Source organism: Gopherus evgoodei, chromosome 3 (assembly GCF_007399415.2).
Source record: "Gopherus evgoodei ecotype Sinaloan lineage chromosome 3, rGopEvg1_v1.p, whole genome shotgun sequence".
NCBI classification, from domain to species: domain Eukaryota; kingdom Metazoa; phylum Chordata; order Testudines; family Testudinidae; genus Gopherus; species Gopherus evgoodei.
Window position 1 is genome coordinate 140841050 of NC_044324.1, and position 20980 is coordinate 140862029.

The window sequence follows — 20980 nt, forward strand, 5'->3', positions numbered from 1 at the left end:
TTTGTTCCAGTGCAGTCTCCAAGCCCTCGTGCCCCAAATTTCAGCATATAAATAATGAAACTTCCCTTTGCACTGCAGCTGGAGTTCAACAAGCTGAGGGGCTGAAGTTAGGAAGATTCCAGCCTCCTCAGAGCTGAGATGGCTCAGTGCAATTGTCAAGCTTTCTAGGTGCCTTCAAAGGTTTAAAGATAAAATAGACAGGACACAAGAATGACAGGCCTGGCTGAATTCATGTTTGCTCAGCTTAATTAAGGGCCAACTTTTTAAACTAAACTAGATAACTCAAACTGCTGTTTTCACATATGACCAGAAAAAAGGAACAAAATTGTGAAGCTGCTGTTCTCTGAGAACATTGTTTCAAAAACAAGCATGTAGGAAATCTAAACTTAAGGTTGGTCATGTCTTTCACTCCTCCCTTCCTCAAAGTTTTGTATACTATCTTTAAGATTTAAGTAATTTAAATTTTCACAATTTGAGAATGGTGGACAACCAACCACTACCTTATTAAAAATTTGTTTGGGGTTTTGTTTAGTGATTTTAACTGCACATTTTAAGATGTTTCAGTGGAGCTATGGACTTCTCCATTATTGATGTCTGGACCTGTAATTCTCAACTGCTATGCCTCCTTCAGTGGATGCTGTAGCGTAGCCAGAACTTGAGTGGTTTGAGCTGCATCCTCAGAACTACAGGCCTAAGAATAGCAGACAAAGCCACAATCAGGTAAACTTGAATGGATTTCACTTTAAGGGAATGCCAGAATAATGGAAGGTCTAGAGGCTTCAGGGATGCTACAACTTCTTTAGTTTCCTGAATCCTCTGCGTGGCTAATAATTTACTTCTGCAGAGGAACTGCATGATGGCAGACTCTGAAAAAGATTTGGGGGGTGGTGGATAATCAGCTGAGCATGAGCCCCCACTGCAATGTTGTGGCCAAAAGAGCTAAAATGATCCTGGGAGGCATAAAAAGGACTCCTGAGTAAGAAGAGAGGTTATTTTACCTTTCTTTTTGGCACTGATATGACTGCAATTCAAGAAAGATGTTGACAAATTGGAGAGGGTTCAGAAAAGAGCACTGATAATTAAAGGATTAGAAAACATACCTTTTAGTGAAACACAGAGCTCAAGGGGTGATTTGATTACAGGTTGTAAGTACCTACCTGGGCACCAAATATTTAACAAGGGGCTTGTCATGGTATAATTCCCCACTCTGAACCTTAGTGTCCAAAAAGATGGGGTACCAGCATGAATTCCTCTAAGCTCAATTACCAGCTTAGTACTTGTAGCTCTGCCACCAACCAGGAACTCCAGTGCCTGGTACACTCTGGTCCCCTCAAAACCTTGCCCGGGGACCCCCAAGACCCAGTCCCTCTGGATCTTAACACAAGGAAAGTAAACCCTTTCCCTCACTGTTGCTTCTCCCCAGGCTTCCCCTCCCTGGGTTACCCTGGAAGAGCACTGTGATTTAAACTTCTTGAATCTTAAAACAGTGGAAAATTCACTTCTCGCTCCCCTTCCCAGACTCTCCCTGAGAGAGAAAGTAATCCTAACACAGAGAAAATTAACCTCTCTCTCCCCCCTTCCCCCCCCCCCCCGCCAATTCCCTGCTGTCTCACAGATTAAAAACAATCAGGTTCTTAAACAAGAAAAGCTTTTAATTAAAGAAAAACAGTAAAAATTATCTTTGTAAATTTAAGATGGAATATGTTACAGGATCTTTCAGCTATAGACACTGGGAATACCCTCCCAGCTTAAGTATAAAAGTACCAAAGTAAAATCCTTTCAGCAAAATACAAATTTGAACTCCTCCCAGCCAAATACACATTTGCAAATAAAGAAAACAACCATAAGCCTAACTCGCCCTATCTACCTCATACTTACTATTCTGGACATAAGAGACTGTATCAGAGAGATTGGCGAGAAACCTGGTTGCATGTCTGGTCCCTCTGAGAACCCAGAGAGAACAAACACTAACAGCACACACAAAAATTTCCTTCCCTCAAGATTTGAAAGTATCCTGTCCCCTGATTGAGTCTGGCTGTCACCTGACCAGAGGACCGCTGATCTTGTTAAGCCTTCACAGGCAAAAGAGATATTAAGTACTTCTGTTCTATTAACTCTTAACCATCCATTTGACAGGGCTCTTCAGTCTAGCTAAGAAAGGTATAACATGGTCCAAGGGTTGGCATTTGAAGCTAGCCAACTTCAGCCTGGAGACAAGGTGTACATTTTTAATGGTGAATAATTTACCCTGGGTTGTGGTAGATTTTTCTTCACTGCCCATTTTTAAAAAGAAAACTGGATAGGAAAGATCTGATATGGTCTGCAGGAGGTCAGACTCACTGGATGATCACAGCTGGCCTTGGAATCTCTAAACATGGTTTGTGAAACTTGGCAAGAGAGGTCAGGAAGATTAATTTTATGAAAATTGCCTAGTAGATGTCAGTCTGAGCGCTTTGGTAGGATTACCTAGAACCTGAAATTTCTAAACACCAGGATGTTGTAAAGTAACTGACCAAATATCTGTTCAATCTGGTCTTATACAAAAACTCTTTCTAGACACCAGAAGTGAACATAATATACATGAAGTATTTTATGCTATCATAAAATTAGTCTCAACATGAAGAAGATATAAAAGTACAATCCCCTATGGCAAAGATCAAGCTCTTCTAAATAAAGCTGTGGGTAGGATAGGCTTGTGCACAAGACAGTTTCATATCTACTCCTATCAGATACCTTGTGTATATGGGTGCTGTTTCCAAGGGGACATCTCTTGCTATGAGCCAAGTCACTGCAGAGAGGAAGTTGTTCTGAGATATTAATACACCAGGACAACCTGACAGTTAATTTCTTCCAGCAGAGAACTAACATATTCCAGATGTGGTAGAGTTGGGATTCGGTTTTTTAAATAACCAATTAAACACACATGTGAATGGGAACTATTTTTGCCTCACAATAACATTGATACAAATGTAGTTTCTCTTAAGACATTGGAGAAACATTTGCATCATACCATTAAGCTTGCTCGCTCTCAGAACAAATCTAGAAATGCAGATAATCTTTTTAAAGCCACTGTAACGGGTAATTTTTCAATTTACTTTGACAGCAAATTCAATAATTAAGCTACCACTGCTGCAGAGTGTCTTCACAGTAATGGAATATTTCTGCTCTCTGGATTTGGTGTAAAAATAGGCAAATAAAGAAGAATCTAACTGCCAATGCTAAAACACTATAGAGCTGGAAGCCAAATTAAGTTAAAGTTCTATCACTTAAAATATTTTTGGAAAAAAAAACTGTAAAACCAACATGTGTAAAACATACACTATAAATTAAATAACATGCTTCTACAGTAAGAGCTGCATTTCCGCAATGCTATGCACAGAGTGTAACCTTTGGGCAGGGACTAAGTTTCCCTCATACAATAAGAGTCAGATTTGCCACACAACTGTTCAACTAGCTGGACTCTAGCCCCTGCATCAGTAACTGCAATGCATGACTGTTTCTGGGCCTCATTTCTCACTCCATAGGCAATTATATAAAGTAAATGCACACTGTCAAACAAACACTGAGGGATAAAATACATTAACTCAGCTGGCAGTGTACCAAGTAAAACATGCAGTAAGTGATTGGGTTTCAGATACAATCACACTCAGACATCACTGACTTAAAGGAAACAGTGTCTGAACAAGCCTAAAATTGATTATAAAAGACAATTTACTGGTTCTAGGAGCACTAGAAGTGTTTGAGTGAAACTAAAAATTGCTTTTTAAAAAAATGCTAAGAAACAATTGCAGTGACACTGCATGAGAAAAAAATGAAATTTTCAACCATTTGGTTTCACTATCCAAGATGAAGTAAAAAGCTAACAACAATGGGTAGGAACCTTAAATGCTCAGGCTCATATGTACTGGTGATATGCATAAAAAATTTCAACCAGGTCTGTTTTAATGACTTAGCTATAATTTAATTACAATATACACATTAAAGGTGATACAACTCTGGGCTAGTTCCTCAGTATGAAATAATAGTTCATTTACCTTTTTTCCTTCTTGCAATGTGTAACACTTCAGTACATGTGTATAAACAATTAATTTCTTTACAGAAACTAAAAATAAATGTGTAGTAGTTAAGTAGAGTCTGCAGTAATGTCCTGCTTCCAGATGAACTCCTCCATATATCCATTTGCTTGGTTACAGTTTTCAGCACATGTGTAGACTACCAGTGTTCCCCAGTCAATACTTTCTTCTAGGCTATCAACCTTCAGGTGGTTCAGGAGTTGTGGCATAACCTTAGGAACACAAGACATGGTTTGTAAAACGGGTCAAGAACATAGCTCTGGCTGTTTTGTTTTGGAGTGGGAGAAGAGATTTGGTAGTTGATACACGGTTTGAAATGTATGAACACCAGTAAAAGTATAAATGAATTTTAAATCAAAATTTCTTCATTTGCTAACCTGAGCAGTTCTCTTGGGCTACTTGTTATCTTTTGTTTCACAAGGCCTCCACTACTACATGTCACACACCTACCTCTCAAGGATGGTCTAGATATACTTAATTCTTTAATCCTGACTGAGCAGGAGAGGGGTGGGTGGAAGGATGACTCTTAAAAGTCCCTTCCAGCCCTACATTTCTGTGACTAATAGATTTCCCATCTTTGAATGGATCTCTGGTGCAAGAGTTCCACCTTTTAGTCTGAGGATGGAAAACCATGATCAAGCTATTACAGCTATGCAAGGAGACATAATTAACTAGAACATCCATTAATATTTTATAATTAGAGCAGATCAGTTTCCAAAGATTATTTTGTTGGAAAATGCTGATTCAATAATCAAAATATTCAACTGCAATGTTCTGATTTGGTCAAAACTTTTGATGGAAGTCAGGCTTCTCTGCTTGCCTTGTGGGAAACCTGGGCTCCTAAGCACCTCACTAGGCAGGCTGGAGCAGAGCTGAGATTGGAAACGTTCCAAAATGGATTTTTTTTGTCTTCCAAAAGTGTCGTTTTTTTTGCGTTTGGAAGGGATTTAAACTAAGCCAAATAAAGCCACTCCCATACCAAAATAAGCATGTCCAGATAGGGAGTTATACATGTACAGTAGTTTCTGCTTGTAAGCAACCCCTCTATTGCCAGCAAAAATTTGCTATTATCCAGCAGATGCTGATAAACAAAAGGAAGGTTAGGGAGGCAGGCAAGGAAGTGCCAGGACATACCTTCTCTGGCTGCAAACCTTCCTCGGGAAAGGGAGGCTGCAGCCCAAACATCAGGGCCTTCAGACTCATGGAGCTGAACAGTATCTCTCCCTGGGCCCTTATGTATTTCCTTATGCACAGCCTTCTGCAGGGGACAGCCCAAAGAGGGCAGTGAGAGGGACCATGCAGCTCCAGAATGCAGGCTGCAAACTCTTCCCACACCCCCTTATCCCCCTGTGTATGTGAAGGCAGATATGCCAGGCTGCAGCCCCAGAAGGCAACACTAGGACAGGCTACCACCAGCCACAGGTAGGCTTACAGGACTGCCAAAGGCGGCCTGTCCCAGCTGCAGGCTCACAAAGCTGCCTGCAGATAGGGGCCTTCCTTCAAAAAAAACTTGCAAACAAGCAGCATGCCATTGCTAATAACTGAATTTCATTAACATTGATACTAATGGAAAGGGACTGATTCCCAGCAACATGTTGCCACTAACCGGAAGCTGCTGATATCAGGATTGCCTTTAAGTGGAATCTACTATATAATTATACCAATTTAAGTGGTAACACTTTCCTGTGTAGACAAGTCCTAAGGTACTGGAGTGAGGCAAAGTATAATATAGACAGAATTAATGTAATGACTTGAGCTGGTGAAATGAAAGGACTTTCCACTTCCAGCCTGCAGCCAAGCATTCACTTATGATTTCTTCAGAATGTTTACTAAGTGACACTGTTTTAAATGGAATGTCAAGCTTCTTATCTTGTTCATGAAAGATGTTGATAAAACACAGTTATATTCAGTGAATAACATTGTGTATTTCAGTACCAGGAAAGAAGTTGTTTTTCATTCCCACATTCCCTCACATTTGGGTTCTACCACTGCAAACAGGAATCATATTCCCACCATACTGAATCCGCATGTAGAGGCAGCACTTGGTATTAACTGACAGGAAGAGATTTTCCCCAACAGGTGACTGGGCACAATAGTTACAATGAAACCTAACACTAGATTCCTCTTTCCCTCAGTTTGTTTTCTCTACTGTCAGCAATGTGGCAGAACACTCCCCTCTGGCACAAGGAAGACTGGGGGACCATGAGCTGTTTGAACTTCATGGTGAAGGCATCTGTAACTGAAAGTCTGGCAGTCCACATTAGAACATTTTTCTTTTTAAAACAATGCAGTAGTGTCAAACAATTCTGAAAGCGTCCCCCTTCACCCCATTACTTTTTTCCATAGAATTCCACATTTAGAAGACATTCATATGACCCTCAACTGGATAGAAAAAGTGTTGGCTACAAAACAGATCAGGAGGAAAAAAGTGCTATTTACTATGTGATAAAAATCTCATAAGGAAGGACTGTTACACTAATAACTGAGGCTTTTACACTTTAGCACAGCTATCCTGTGAATTCAAATATAACTCCTCTGTCTCTAGCCATCGGCTAACACCACTATTTCAGACTTAAAATAGGTTTTTAATTATACACCAAAAATATCATATCCTTGGACCAACTCACGTACTTGAAATTCAAACATCCTTTGGGCACCACATGAACAATTTGGGATCTCTTTCATCCGAGGAATGTTTTCACCCGAGATCCATATGGGACCTTCTCCTCCTCGACAGTATCTGAGAATCTGAAATTGAATAGAAATATTAAGTAACTGGCAGTCTTTTCAGTTGTATAATTAATAACCAATTACAGATAGTTATGTTTAAATAGACATTGGTCAAGGTTGTTTTCCCCCCCCCACTAAAACTTGTTAGCAAAGTCCATTGTAACTGGGTATAGGTTTTCTGAAATAAACACAGTCTTTTATATGATTTGACTGCTTGAGGAAACAAAATGCCAGAATTTCCCCAAGCCATCTAGCATCGGTCCAGCAATGAACAGTAATACGTTGCATTTCCATAACAGAATCTCAAAGCCCTATAACAATTTTAGACTCAAAGCTTCTGTTTGGGAGTAGGGGAAGTAGACTGATTCATCCAAGATAAAGGAAATCTGTAGCAGGTACCAGAGCAGAACCCAGGTTTCTCATTCACAGTTCTGTCTCTTTAACAAGACTCATCTCCATCCCTCAGGACTCTCATGCTTGAGTGATAGTGATGAAGTTTCTCCTTGCAACTTGGACACTGGTTAGAAGGAAAAAAGAAAAACAGGAAGGGAACCTGCAGGGGATGGGGAAAAAGAAGATGCTACTCTACATGCTTTCTCCCCTTCCACAGAAGGGCAGCAGATCCCCCTCTCCCAGCTCCACTCAACCCTCCCACCTTAGCTAAATTTCTACTTACCTTGGGTAAGTAGATTCTTCCAAGCCCTAGACAAGTTTCTTAATTTGTCAAACTTTAACAAAGCTGGTCTAAGTACAACAAAGGCTAACACCTTGTGATAATATCAGGTAGGTCTTGTATCTGGGGACCAACATAGAATAAAGTCAGCATGTGGACTGGATGATCTAGTGAAACTTCTCTCCATCTTTGACCTCAGCTATTTAAGATATTTGTGCCAAAGAGGCACAATTGACAGAAACGCTCTCAGGATGCTATGTAAGCATCAAGGCTGCAATATATGCTCCAAAAATAAAGCAGGCATCTGTTACCCGAAATTGGGTAAGCTAGTAAGCTTAGGGAGGACTAATGACCCACCAGAGTTTGGCAGAAAGCAGCACCTTTATTGTACTGATAGCTCAAAAGAAGCGGGTGGGGGAGGGTGTGTCTCACACACACTCCCAGGACAGGCATGGCACTGGAGATGTCAGGATCCTTCAAGGTAAGTGTCCCACAGCACAGCGATGGATGGTGCGATGGAATGCAATGCAGCGAACCACTGGCCAGGCGGTCCCAGCGAAGGGCCTCCATGGGAGGTACAAGCTTGTGTGTGCACTCCTGAGCACATGGCCCGCTTCCCCCTTTTAAGGACCTGCTCCTCATGGCCTGCGACTAGAGATGACTTGGCTGCGTCTGGTTGGTCGCACTCTCTCTCAGCCACTGTCCATGCACTGGGTGTGTGCATGCTGCTTAATTAGAGTCCCAGACATCTTGTCTATCTAGGACAGGGGTAGGCAACCTGCGGCACGTGAGCCGATTTTCAGTGGCACTCACACTGTCCAGGTCCTGACCACCAGTCTGTGGCTCTCCATTTTAATTTAATTTTAAATGAAGCTTCTTAGACCTTTTTAAAACCTTATTTACTTTACAGACAACAATAGTTTAGTTATATATTATAGACTTACAGAAAGAGACCTTCTAAAAACATTAAAATGTATTACTGGCACGCGGAACCTTAAATTAGAGTGAATAAATGAAAACATGGCACACCACTTCTGAAAGGTTGCCGACCCCTGATCTAGGAGCTCTTCTGATCCTCCAGCTGTTTAAGCAGCCCATTCATCCCACAAGCATTCCAGGAGGGAGGTGTGGGGGAAAGCCATTTCACAGGTATTCAAGGGGGGGGGGGGAAGAAGAGGAGTGTAACAGACCTTTTGAGCATACATGTTATACATAGCATACAGATCACTGCTGCTTCTACAACAGCATCCACCTTATGACTATTAGGTGATTAGTATTTTAAAAGATACTTTTCTTTTTACCTGTTCTGGCTCTGCAGCTATTCGATTTTTAAACTTTTGGAAAATCTTGTCTTCTCGAGTCTCATGTTTTGCCATTGCCTCCAATACCTCCTCATCTAGTGACTCAAAACCATCACCTAAGGGGAAAAAGGCAACACAGGGTAACATAGTATGGCTAAAGTTTACAATATAGTATTTGTGTCTCTACCGTCATCTAAAATCAGTTCAAGCATCCAATGTTCAGGAAAGCAAACTGCAACATCAGAGACAAGCTTCAGCCTGTTTGGAGAGCCAACAGATTTAGCCAATTGAGTGACCCATTAGTTCTGCACTATTTTAAGCATACATTTAAATATTAGAGAGAAGTATGCAAGGAAGACAGGCAGAATTCATCTAGGAAAGTATTTCTGAAACATGGAGCACAAAATTGATGTACTTTCTGAATTTGACACTAAAAAAAGACCAATGAAGTATGCATGTGGGAGTCAGTAAATTTACAACTTCAAAAATTTAACAACTGAAAAGACCTGTGTTTGCGTCCCTTATACAATGCTCATCACTCATGCTCAGTGTGGTTGTACTATTCTGTATCTTTAATACGCCCCACCCACAAAGTTTTAGACAATGTTAAATTACAAGTTTAAAAATGGGCAGCATTTTGTCTCATCACAAACTTCAAACCACGCTATATCTGAATTCAAGTCCAGTTATGTGGCTATAGTTTCACATGATTCACATACCCTTCATATAAAAGCTCTAGGATTTCCTGTTTTTCATTCAGAGTTAAGGATACTCCTCAGGGAATTCTGCACCAACAAATTAAAAATTCTGCACTATGTTTTAAAATTCTGCAAATTTTATTTGCTAAAACAACACTATATAATCACACCAGTTTCAATTATTTTAGAAATTTATTTCAAAATACTTGTCAGCAACTATGTGACAATACAGACAACTCCCCCCGGGAAGAGAGAATTAAAAAACCCCTACGACACCACAGCTCCTATTTCTCTGCCTCCTAACCCCCAGAGCCCAGCCACAAGGTGCTCCCCAGTCCAGATACTTGCACTACCTCCTCCCTTAGAGCCCAGCCACAGCCACCCCCCCACCCCCAGCCCAGACACTCAGACGCACCCCCTACCCTCTCAGAGCCCAGGGATCTAGAGGGAGAAAGCCTGATCCTGGGCTTGTGTGGAGTTTCCTGCATGCTGCCTCCTTCCTTTAATGCATGCAGGGAACTGTAGCTGCCCAGAACCTTCCAGCTTTGTCCCCTTCTCCTCCTCACCACAGTGTCTTCTATTTCTGAGCTGGCCTCTGCTGGATCCAGCACCCCTCGTGGTGGCCAGCAGCTCTACAGCCCACTTTGGGGTGGGTGGGGAGGAAATTCTGCACAGAACATTGATTTCTGCACAAACACAGAACATTGATTTCTGCACAAACACTGCATTATGCAGTGGTGCAAAAATTACCCCAGGAGTATATGGAGAGTTTGCAAACCCATTTTCAAAACAGGTTTAAGCTAGCACAGGCCAGATTTTAGGTACAGCTGGGTAAACATTTTAAAAGCTACTAACTAGGTTTACTTTTGGAGACAACTTCTAGAGACTAAGAGAAGTCTTCAAGAAATTCCCCTACCAAACCAGAACACTGGCACAGTGCTATGGATTTAGTCACTAGTTACCTCATTACCATGCTTTCAATAAAATTTAAAAATGGTAATTTAAATGAATCATTTATACTTCTACACACATCATAAATGACATGCACATGGTGATGAACTGTAGTTAACAGAGGTAGTAGCTACAATGGGTTTTTTCCATTTTCTTCAATGATGATTTGTAGACTAATCCTTTGTAATATGTAGTTTATAGTTAACACGATTTAGAATCACTGAATATTTCAATTTGTGAAGCAACATACAATGCATATAGAAAACTCTCTCAGAAGCCCGTTTTATTTCTTACTTGCACCGCCTGCAGCCGCCAATTCGTCATGTTTCTCCAAGTTCTTTTGTGTATCTGCATCTGTTTGACTGTCACCAGGAGTTTCCATTTCCTCAGGTTCTATTACAATTTCATACTCTGGAAAAAGGAACTTGTGATCTGGAATTGCAGTGTCCAGTTGAGCTGCAACACACAAGAGAACTACTGTTTTTATCATTTCACTGCTTAATGCTATATTTCATGTTCTCTCCCGCTTAAAACTGCACTGTCAAGGTTGCCAAGACAAATATGATTATTTATATAGTGGTAGTGCCTTGGGGCCTCAATCCTGATTGGAGCCTCAAAGTGCTAGGCACTGCACAAATGAATAAAACAAGAACAGTCCCCACCGAATGAAATCACTGATCAGGAGTAATGACAATGCAATAGGTAGATGAACAGATAAGCTTGGGGTATGATGGACTGGAACACAAAATAGAGAGTCAACACAGACATGTTTGCCTAAGTAAGTAGTCTTAGTGGCTGAAGTATGAAAACATTCTCTCACTTTACAGTGACTTGTTCTAGTAGTTTATGTTTTAAAATATCAGCTATCTGGGCTAAGAGAACAGAAGTAGATTTATTAAAAACAGATAACACATTGCAGAGATCTTTAAAATTAAAAGCCTTCTTTCTGATTGGTGTACTCGCGTGAATCAAGCACACAACACCTAATAATTCTCCACTAAATACCTATTTGTTACAAATAGGAAACAGGAAAAAATGTAGGCATGCCACTGTGTGCACCAGAGCCCACATAACTGTAAAAGGACCACAGTATCCAATGAGAAGATGAAAAAACATTTTGAATAAAAATGATAGGAAATATATAAGAAATCAACTCTCCGCAGCATTCAGTTCTTGTGTCACTTTACCTGCAAACACGAACTTGTGAGAAAAGCATACAAGTAGGGGTAGAGTACAAAAGAAAAGTGCACCAATACCTGCTAGCACATTTTCTGTCTACTATAATAATAAATAATAATAATAATAATAAGAGGAGATTACCCATCTCCTGGAACTGGAAGGGACCTTGAAAGGTCATTGAGTCCAGCCCCCTGCCTTCACTAGCAGGACAAAGTACTGATTTTTGCCCCAGATCCCTAAGTGACCCCCTCAGTGACTGAACTCACAATCCTGGGTTTAGCAGGCCAATGCTCAAACCACTGAGCTATCCCTCCCACCGCCAAACTAACCTTGACTATATCCCTTTAAGAATCAACTTTAGTTATTCCTTTACACTTTATAATTAAAACACCTTAAAAATGCCCAGGGGGCAGTCAGGGAAAGAGCTGAATGGGTCAGGAGTTCTGGGGGTCCTGTCACAGGGCAGGGAGTGGTTGGATGGGGCATGGGAGTCCCAGGGGTCTATAAGGGTTGGGGCAGCCAGGGGACAGGTAAGGGATAGGGTCCTAAGCGAGTAGTTGGGAGGGGTCTTAGGAGGGGGCAGTCAGAGGACAAGGATCAGGGAGGCTAGGTAGGGGGTGGAGTCCTGGGGGGTAGTCAGGAGACTAAGAGCGAGGGGGGGGTTCTGAGGGGGGAAGTGGGAGGGAGGCACAGACTTCTTTCCTTTTCTCAAGTCATTAAACCACTAACCAAGACATTTTGATGAGTTGCAAAAAGTTTAGTTTTTGTTACTTCTGCAACAATAATACTGACCTCTTGAACAGTTCTATACTGTTCCAGTACCGGTATTATTACTATTTTGCATATGTTCTTTAACAAATGGTACAATTTATGCAAGGCCAAGCAATTGAAAAAAAAATCTTTAGCTGAATGTCTTTGTTTGCAGTGTTGTTTATCATCTCGTCATACCCTAAATCATTTATTACAATTAAATGAACCAATTCAGATATCAGATAAGCCATGCTCTATTATTACGCCCAGGTTTCACAAAGCTCCCTTTCCACATTACAAATGCTTATAACTGCAAGGATGTTTTCTGGACCACCAACCATGCCCACAGGTCACCTTGCAAAGCAGGCAGCCACTGTCAGCCGTAGCAGACAAGACCACTGCTAACTCCCGAGTTCAGATCTAAGGAATAGGTTTATTTCAGCATGGATACAAGTGCCACATCCTAGTGATCTGCTGAGGTACATATAGCCAGTGACTTGGCTGAGTATATACAGGCAAGGTTGTGAAAGGCAAAGACTTCAGTTTGCATACACATTTTTATACCCATGCCACCCAACTTTCCATCAGCACCCCTCTTCTGTGATTCATTACCTAATAATGATTAACCATATCTATGACCAAATATAAGATTCCGCACTACACACTAGTTATATAATGTGTTTACCTACTTATTAGCAACAAAAATCTTAATATTCAACAGGAACTTTGGGGACTTCTTTGTTTATCCTGATTATATTTGATGGAGGAAACTGTGACCCCTCATTGTTACTTCATACTTGTTCTACACCCAAATATCAGGAACACTTCAAGATGTGAAACAACAGGATATTTAGTAAGCCAAAAACATTGTTTTACATTCGTTTCCCAAAAAAGGGGTAATCAAAAGGTCTAATGAACCAAACTAAACTAGGTCTATATTCATACTGATTATGTATTTGCTTATATACATTACTAATTACTGTGTGATATATATGTATAGACATGATTCATTAAACACACTTAGACCCTTACCATTTTATATGAGGTAAGTTCACCTAATGATTCTCTCATCTCCTTACATTAACAATCACTTTCCAACATGGTGAATGCAGTTCCATTTTGGACTGCAGAAGGAACTTATTCATGGTTAAAACACAAGGGTTATGTTGAAGCCACAGACACCCCATCATCATTGAATTTGTCCTATAAATAGAATCAAAACTTAGTTTTCTCTTTATACTAAAACAATACAGCCTTTGATTTTTCCTAATTGTTTACAGAGTTTTATGGCATAATAAAGATGTGGACATGCCTGTCTAGTCAATTTAGAAGGCAATACAGATTAATGTTATTTCTCCTGTGCAATGTACTGTCCCTAGCAAAAGGAACAAGAATAATGGTTGATTCTTCCCTTACTAGAGTATTAAGCATGAAAGTAATTCTTGTTGGACTTCATCATACTTTTGTTCCATACTGCACTACATTTTAAGAAGTTCTCTTTAAAATACAAAGGCAAAAATAGAAGAAAATGAAAACAAGCAGCAGCAGCAGCATTGCTTTGTCTTCCAGACAGAATCTTCCCAGGTTTATTTTAAATTCCACTTAACTCACCTGACTGCACACAAGATAGTTTGTGTCCCAATTTCCAATCCACAATCTGATGATCTTTACTACAGTAATGGGCCCTGTGACATTTGGAACATGCCTTTGGCCCTAAACAGCCACAGACTCTGCACAGATGAGCTCCACATTGCAGCTGGAGGCTCACAGGAGGATGCCCTTCAGGAGGGGGCGTTTCAGGTGGTGGATCATAGGAATAGGTGTCATTCTTCCTCGGAAGCTGGTTCCTAAAAACTTGAAAAAAAACACAGGAGTGAAGGGACCAAACGCCATTTGTGCAATGAGTAACAGCATAGGGCAGTTCCCAAAAGCCCCCGAGTGACGGTTTGGATTATTATTTTCTGCACGGTAATGGCACCTAGGAAACCTACCCAGGGCCCCAGTGTTAGGCGCTGTACACAGACGTTGCCCCAAAAAGAGTTTACACATCACCGGGGGGGGGAATCACCTGTGGAGGGAGCGGTGGGGGGGTAGGGCCGCCCGGGTGGACAGAATGTGGGTGCCGAGCGGAGGGGTCTGTGTGGGGAGGGGCAGGGCCCCCCATCGGTGCCGGGCGGGGGTCTCAGCCCGGGGCTGTGGTGGCGGGAGCGGAGCGGGTGTCTCACCTCGCAGCGGCCCCTGGGCCCCGGGCCGGTAGCAGGCGGGCCCGCGGCAGCAGAACATGAAGAGGCCGCGGTGGAAGGCGTCGGGGCGGCCGGGGAGCGGCGCGTAGAGCTGCAGCAGGAAGGCGCAGGGCCGCCCGCACCGTGCGCAGCGCAGCTCGGCGGGGCCCGGCAGCCCGGACTCGCCCAGCCACGCCGGCCGCCCCCCCACCTTGCTGGGGAACTGGGCGCTGCGCAGGCGCCACGGGGCCGCCTCCTCCGCGAACCCCAGCTCCACGCGCGACCCCATGCACACGGCCAGCACCAGGCGGCACAGCACGCATGCGCCGGAAGTGCGCGCCGCCAAAAGTTGTCCGACCGTCTCCCCTACCGGAAGTGAGGATGCGAAACGCGTCCGCTAGGCTCCCATACCGGAAGTGCGCGCTGTTGCAATTGGCACGGGTCCCTATCAAGCTCCGGAAGCGCGTTGGGGGGAGCTCGTGTTGTTTCTTTGCTCCAGTGTCAGACTCGAGCGCGGAGCTGCCTCTCTCCTTTTTACCGGGGCCCTGCCCATAATCCCGCCCCTGGGAACCATCATCAAAGCAAGCTGTGCCCCAGGGAGCGGGGGGAGGTTGGTGCTGTTGGCCCCGCACCCAGCTCCTGGCAGGGGAGGGCTGATTTGAGGGGCCTCAAAGAAAGAGGTTTAGAAGCCCTGACCCTGTACTATAGTAACTTCCATGTACACATGCTACACCATTTACACATTAGTTACCTGCTACGTACGTGTTTATGCAATTAGTTTTACATGTACCATGCTCTTCATTTAAAAAAAAAAACACCTCAAATTACAAGCTCCACTCCCTCAGTGACAAAGTTAACTCATGGGTAATAGTCAGCTGATAAACAACACCTGTAACAGAGAACATTTTAGATACAGAGATACTAAAACTCACTACACACACACAAATTAAACACTCAAAAGTTAGGAGATGCCAGAATTAAGGTGGCTAGTGCCTTTCTCCCCCTAATCCCAACCCTAGTGTTCAGGAGTAGGGGTGGGTGTGGGTAATTTCCTAGGGTTTTTTTTTTAAATTGATCAGTCAATCATCATATTGACACCCAGAATGGTCATCAGCTGGGTTAGAACCCACTGAGCTAAAGGAGCTTTGTCAGCCTCTCTATGAACCAGTCCTAGAGAAGGATGAAACACTTTATCTGTGCAACTCACTGCTGTTTACAGACAGCAGAAGAGTGGTCAGACTCAGGATCTTGGTTATATTCCAGGCTTTTTGTCCCAATCTACTCCTGGTCCACCTCTTGTCTCCTCTGAATTCAAATAAGGTGCCTTCCTCCTTTACACTGCCAGGCCAGGTAAGGAGAAGAAATCTCTATCCTTTGGTTCTGTGTCTAGGCACCAGAATGGAATGTGGCCCTGAGCAGCTCAGAACAAAAACTGCAGGGAAAGTTCAGATTAGCTGTGGTGGAGCATGCTCAGAATATTTAGGGAACATAGCTAAGACACTGTAGGAAGTCTGTATTGAGCACGTATGAACAGATTTTTTTTCCCCCCCAAAAAAGCTTAAAACTAAGCTGAATTTAGTCAGATTTTCATGGGACAGCAAGACACATCCCTGATACAACCACCACCTTAACAGGTGGTGGTGGTGGTGGTGGTGGTACCAGAATACACATCTATTTATGCAGTATACACACAGATCACACAATAGTTGAGAAGAGCAGTAACATTGACAAAATGCATTTATAAAGCCTCATTCACAAAGCAACAACAAGGCATTGCACAATAAGTACTGATATCAATATTTTAACAATTGAAAACAGTGCAACCTGCTTTAAAATCATTTTTAAATGCTAGGACAGATTTTGTGCAGAAGCTAAATACTTGGTAGTCCCAGCTGCACATAAAAATAAATACAAATCAAGTTATAAAACAAGTGATAAAGATAGAATCAGCCTGTTGGCAGTTACAGGACATTTATTCTAAGAAAGAAGAGCACAATGGCCATATTATAGATACAACAACCAGCAACATTTGTCTAAATATTATGTTTAATGTTAAGTCTTTAGTTATCAATTACAGTTTCACATTGATGAAATAACCTATTTGAAACAAAACATTTCCTTGTAACAAAAAACTAAAAAAGTATTTAAAGTAGATGTTTCTGCACATTTTTTTCCTTAAATATGTATCCAAAAAGATGTTTAAATTTAGTTTAAAAAGGAACACAGTGAGCATCAGTACTGACAAAGTTCAGTACTGGTAATGAAAAAATTCCAATTGAACAACCTTTGCCCGCCATCTAGTATAATACATAGGAAAATTCCCAAATGGAAAAGGCAAGATGTATACTTCTGTACCTAGCCATACTTCAATTGAGTACTTTTCAGTGTTCTTTGTGGATTATAGTGCACACAGTCAAGTAATTCAAAGCCTTTTGATTAATATTAAAGTCTTGCAGTCACAAGTTTCTTTATGGGTATCCGAAAATCTAAGGATGAAAGAGAAGCACATACATTGATTAGAAGGCTATGTCCAATGCTAAGCTGGAGTTAATCATGCAAACAAGAACATTTTAAAAACAGTTTATTTTTCATTCAGATCTCACATTAGTAATTTTACTGCATATATTGTAATGCAATACCAGACATAATGTGACTTCCAATGGGAATTAGGTATCTAACAGTTCTTTGTGACTTTGAAAAAGTCTCCCCATAAATACATGTTTAACTAGTATACCAATAAGAAATACACTTACCAAACATTTCGGCTGTTTTATTGAGTGCCTCTTTGTTTACAGTGTAAGTAAATCCATTGGTCCTAGATAAGGGGGTGGCGGGGAGAGAAACAGTAATAAGGCTGTTATTTTAGGATGGGAAAATGAATATTTAAAAAAAAGGATAATACTTCAAGTTATCTGGAGCAAATAATATTTTAATTATTCTTCCTCCATCAATTTTACCCACAATCAGCTCTGAAAGGTCTGCTGACACATCACACATGCTCTTTGAAAAAGCCATACTACAGAGGGATAAGTATGCTTCTAGAACATATTTTTTCTTCTGTATTTCCCTTCCCGTTTTAATTATGAGTTTTAACTACCCATCTGAAATCGAGTTAGATCTTGAGCTAGTGTAAATCATCATAGCACCATTGATGTCCATGGAGCTACACCAGTTTACTTCAGCTGAGGGTGTGCCTCATAAAAGTTTATTTTTGTAACATCACAGCTAGGTGCGGTAGAAAGGCTGATACCACAATAGCAACAGTACCTTGCACTGATTTATTCAAAGTGCTCTACTAGTCTTATCTAATTATTCCTCACAACACCCCAGTGATGTGGGAAAACATCCCTATTTTACACGAGCATTCACACCAGATGTAGTCTGTTGGCAGTCTTGATTGAAATCTGAGTGTTTGAGCTAGAAGGTCACCCAGTCAAAGAACTAAGATAGCACACAACTAAGATCGCAGAACAAAGACTGATTATTCACAATAAATTGGATACGTCATTTGGTCAACTATGACTAGTATGCAAGTTTGTCAAAATGTGTCTATTAACAGATTATTCATAAAAGGGAGAAGGGCTAAATTTGTCACGTACTCTGCTCACTGCAAACTGTTTGCCCTACTAACTAATACCACAGGAAGATCCATAATATATTTGGAATTTATAAAATGAACACATTTATGTATATACATACACTATTTTTTATAGCATTAGCTGGTTTCATATTTTATCAGTTAACCCGAGTATTTATTCACAATTAGAAATGTTAGACAGTGTAGCTTAAGCAGCAAAGAATCCTGTGGCACCTTATAGACTAACAGACGTTTTGGAGCATGAGCTTTCGTGGGTGAATACCCACTTCCTCAGTGTAGCTTAAATTCATTTAACTTGCAATGCTAAAGCAAAAGTCAACACTATGGTACAGTCAGAATGAGCTGTTTAGTACATTGCCTGTAACAGTCATTTGTGTCTCCATTTTAATAAAAAGGAGATTAAAAAAAACCTAGCTATTTTAAAGTGTGTTACAAACAATCTACGCAAACAGAGCAGAATCCTGTTTGTCCAAAGGTCTTGGGGGAAACACCTCAAACCTCAAGATAAAAAAAGAAATGGGATCAAAAGATTTAGAAGCCAGGTAGTGAACTTTGTAAATGCTGAATTTCAGATCCCATAATCCTAATATGGGATGAAGAGATGCCATATTTGGGGACTGGCACATACAAAGAAGGTGCCTACTTTGTGACTCAGTATGACACTGGGGGGTATATAATCAAACTATAGTTGGCTCAAGTTCAGAAAAATCAGGGTTGTAATATATTGTTTAGTATTTTATAGTTCAACCATTAAGATATCAGATAAAAGAGTCCGATGGTGCTGTACGTGAATTATGATATACTAACTGAAGTATCTCCAATGTATAACCACTCATTGCAATTGATAATTATGCTAGATCTCATCCGTGGATCTAATCAGACTCATAATGACAACACATTGTCTGCATTTACCTTCCAACTTTTGTGTCGAGACCCCAGCAAAATTCTTTTACTAATATTCTTGTAAACCCGAGGGCCCCTTGTTTTACTTACGTTTTCATCTTCTTCACTACATCTAGGCGCACAAAAGCTGCCAAGGCATTTTTCTGCAAGTCAGAAGACAAAACTTCGTAACACTGAGTGCTTCCTACAGAGAAAGCATAGGGGCCAATTAAAAGTCCATTAATTACTCATCAAACTATTACACACGTAAGGTATCACAGCACCAACACCACCACACAAAGCAAACATACCTGTCTGAAGAAGCTGAAAGGCAAAGTTACGGATTCCAAGTATAAACTGCTTCTCGGTAAAGGCCTCTTTTGTTTCTTTTGAAAGATATCTGCTGATTATCTAAAAAATAAAATTTAAAAAAGTGTTTGAGCTTTCCCTCTTATTCTGTAACTTGAATTGGTCTTTAATTACAAACAAATATTTTTAAAGGAATAATATATCCTCCTAATAATCAATTTGGAAGACACATTTTTAGCAGGCTGACAAATATAACATTATGCAAAGCATTAGAAAATTTTAATATTGTTTAGGTAATCATAACAAGAATCTTAGTATTTAAAACAAGACTGAATAATAAGTCATATTAGAAACTGGTGTATGGTCCCTGTCTTTGAAAAAGTTGCCTCACTGTCAAAAGTGACATTCCTTTTCAGCAACATCCATTTCACAGATAGGGAAAGTGAGATACAGAAGTGAAGTAACCTGTCCTAGGTCAATAGTGAGTCAGTGGAGGAGCCATCAATAGACCAACAAGCATGTGGACAAGGGGGGATCCAGTGGATATAGTGTATTTAGATTTTCAGAAAGCATTTGACAAGGAATCTCACCAAAGGCTCTTAAGCAAAGTAAGCTGTCATGGGAAAAGAGAGAAGGTTCTCTCATTGATTGGTAACTGGTTAAAAGATAGGAAAACAAAGGGTAGGAATAAATGGTCAGTTTTCAGAATGCAGAGCGGTAAATAGTGGTGTCCCCCAGGGGTCTGTACTGGGCTCAGTCCTATTTAACATTCATAAATGAGTGGAAAAAGGGGTAAACAGTGAGATGGCAAAATTTGCAGAGGATACAAAACTACTCAAAATAGTTAAGTCCCAGGCAGACTGTGAAAAGCTACAAAAGAATCTCTCAAACTGGGTGACTTGTTGATAAATGCAAAGTAATGCACATTGGAAAACATAATCCGAACTATACATATAAAATGATGGGGTCTAAATTAGCTGTTACCACTCAAGAAAGATCTTGGAGTCATTGTGGATAGTTCTCTGAAAATATCCACTGAATGCGCAGCGGCAGTCAACAAAGTTAACAGAATGTTGGGAATCATTGAGAAAGGGATAGATAATAAGACAGAAAATATCATAATGCCTCTCTATAAATCCATGATACGCCCAGATCTTGAATACTGTGTGCAGATGTGGTGGCCCCATCTCAAAAGAGACATATTGGAGTTAGAAAAGGTTCAGAAAAGGGCAACAAAAATGATTAGGAGTATGGAACGGCTGCCGTATGAGGAGAGATAAATAAGACTGGGACTTTTCAGCTTGAAAAAGAGATGACTAAGAGGGGATATGATAGAGATCTATAAAATCATGACTGGAGTGGAGAAAGTAAATAAGAAAGCGTTATTTATTCTTCCTCATAACATAAGAACTAGGGGGCCACCAAATGAAATTAATAGCAAGTTTAAAACAAACAAAAGGAAGTATTTTTTCCACACAATGCACAGTCAACCTGTGGAACTCCTTACCAGAGGATGTTGTGAAGGCCAAGGCTATAACAGGGTTCAAAAAAGAACTAGGTAAATTAATGGAGGATAGATTCATCAATGGCATCCTGAGCCTCTGTTTGCCAGAA

At 40.9% G+C, this 20980-nt stretch overlaps 2 protein-coding genes across 6 annotated transcripts in view; both read right to left on the reverse strand.

The window, feature by feature from the left end:
* Window positions 1–3939: 3939 nt before the first annotated feature.
* Window positions 3940–14918, reverse strand: PDCD2 (programmed cell death 2). 2 transcript variants are annotated; one of them, XM_030556836.1, is made up of 6 exons: window positions 14581–14918; window positions 13967–14202; window positions 10721–10882; window positions 8778–8893; window positions 6705–6821; window positions 3940–4285 (listed from the first exon to the last, which is right to left on the reverse strand). In XM_030556836.1, exons 1-6 carry the CDS (start codon window positions 14898–14900, stop codon window positions 4124–4126), a joined length of 1113 nt encoding a protein of 370 aa, XP_030412696.1. In that variant the 5' UTR covers window positions 14901–14918; the 3' UTR covers window positions 3940–4123. The 2 variants fall into 2 exon arrangements, with proteins under 2 accessions (XP_030412696.1, XP_030412697.1); XM_030556837.1 differs by having other exon boundaries at window positions 13967–14209; window positions 14581–14881.
* Window positions 14919–16296: 1378 nt separating this feature from the next.
* GNPAT (glyceronephosphate O-acyltransferase) overlaps window positions 16297–20980 on the reverse strand; it is a 41328-nt gene continuing 36644 nt past the window's right edge. For all 4 annotated transcript variants that reach the window (XM_030556834.1, XM_030556832.1, XM_030556833.1 and 1 more), the window contains 4 exons: window positions 19369–19468; window positions 19169–19262; window positions 17331–17392; window positions 16297–17063 (listed from right to left, as the gene is read on the reverse strand). In XM_030556834.1, coding sequence (XP_030412694.1) covers window positions 17020–17063; window positions 17331–17392; window positions 19169–19262; window positions 19369–19468 — 300 coding nt within the window. In that variant the 3' untranslated portion in view covers window positions 16297–17019. The remainder of the gene's footprint in view (window positions 17064–17330; window positions 17393–19168; window positions 19263–19368; window positions 19469–20980) is intronic.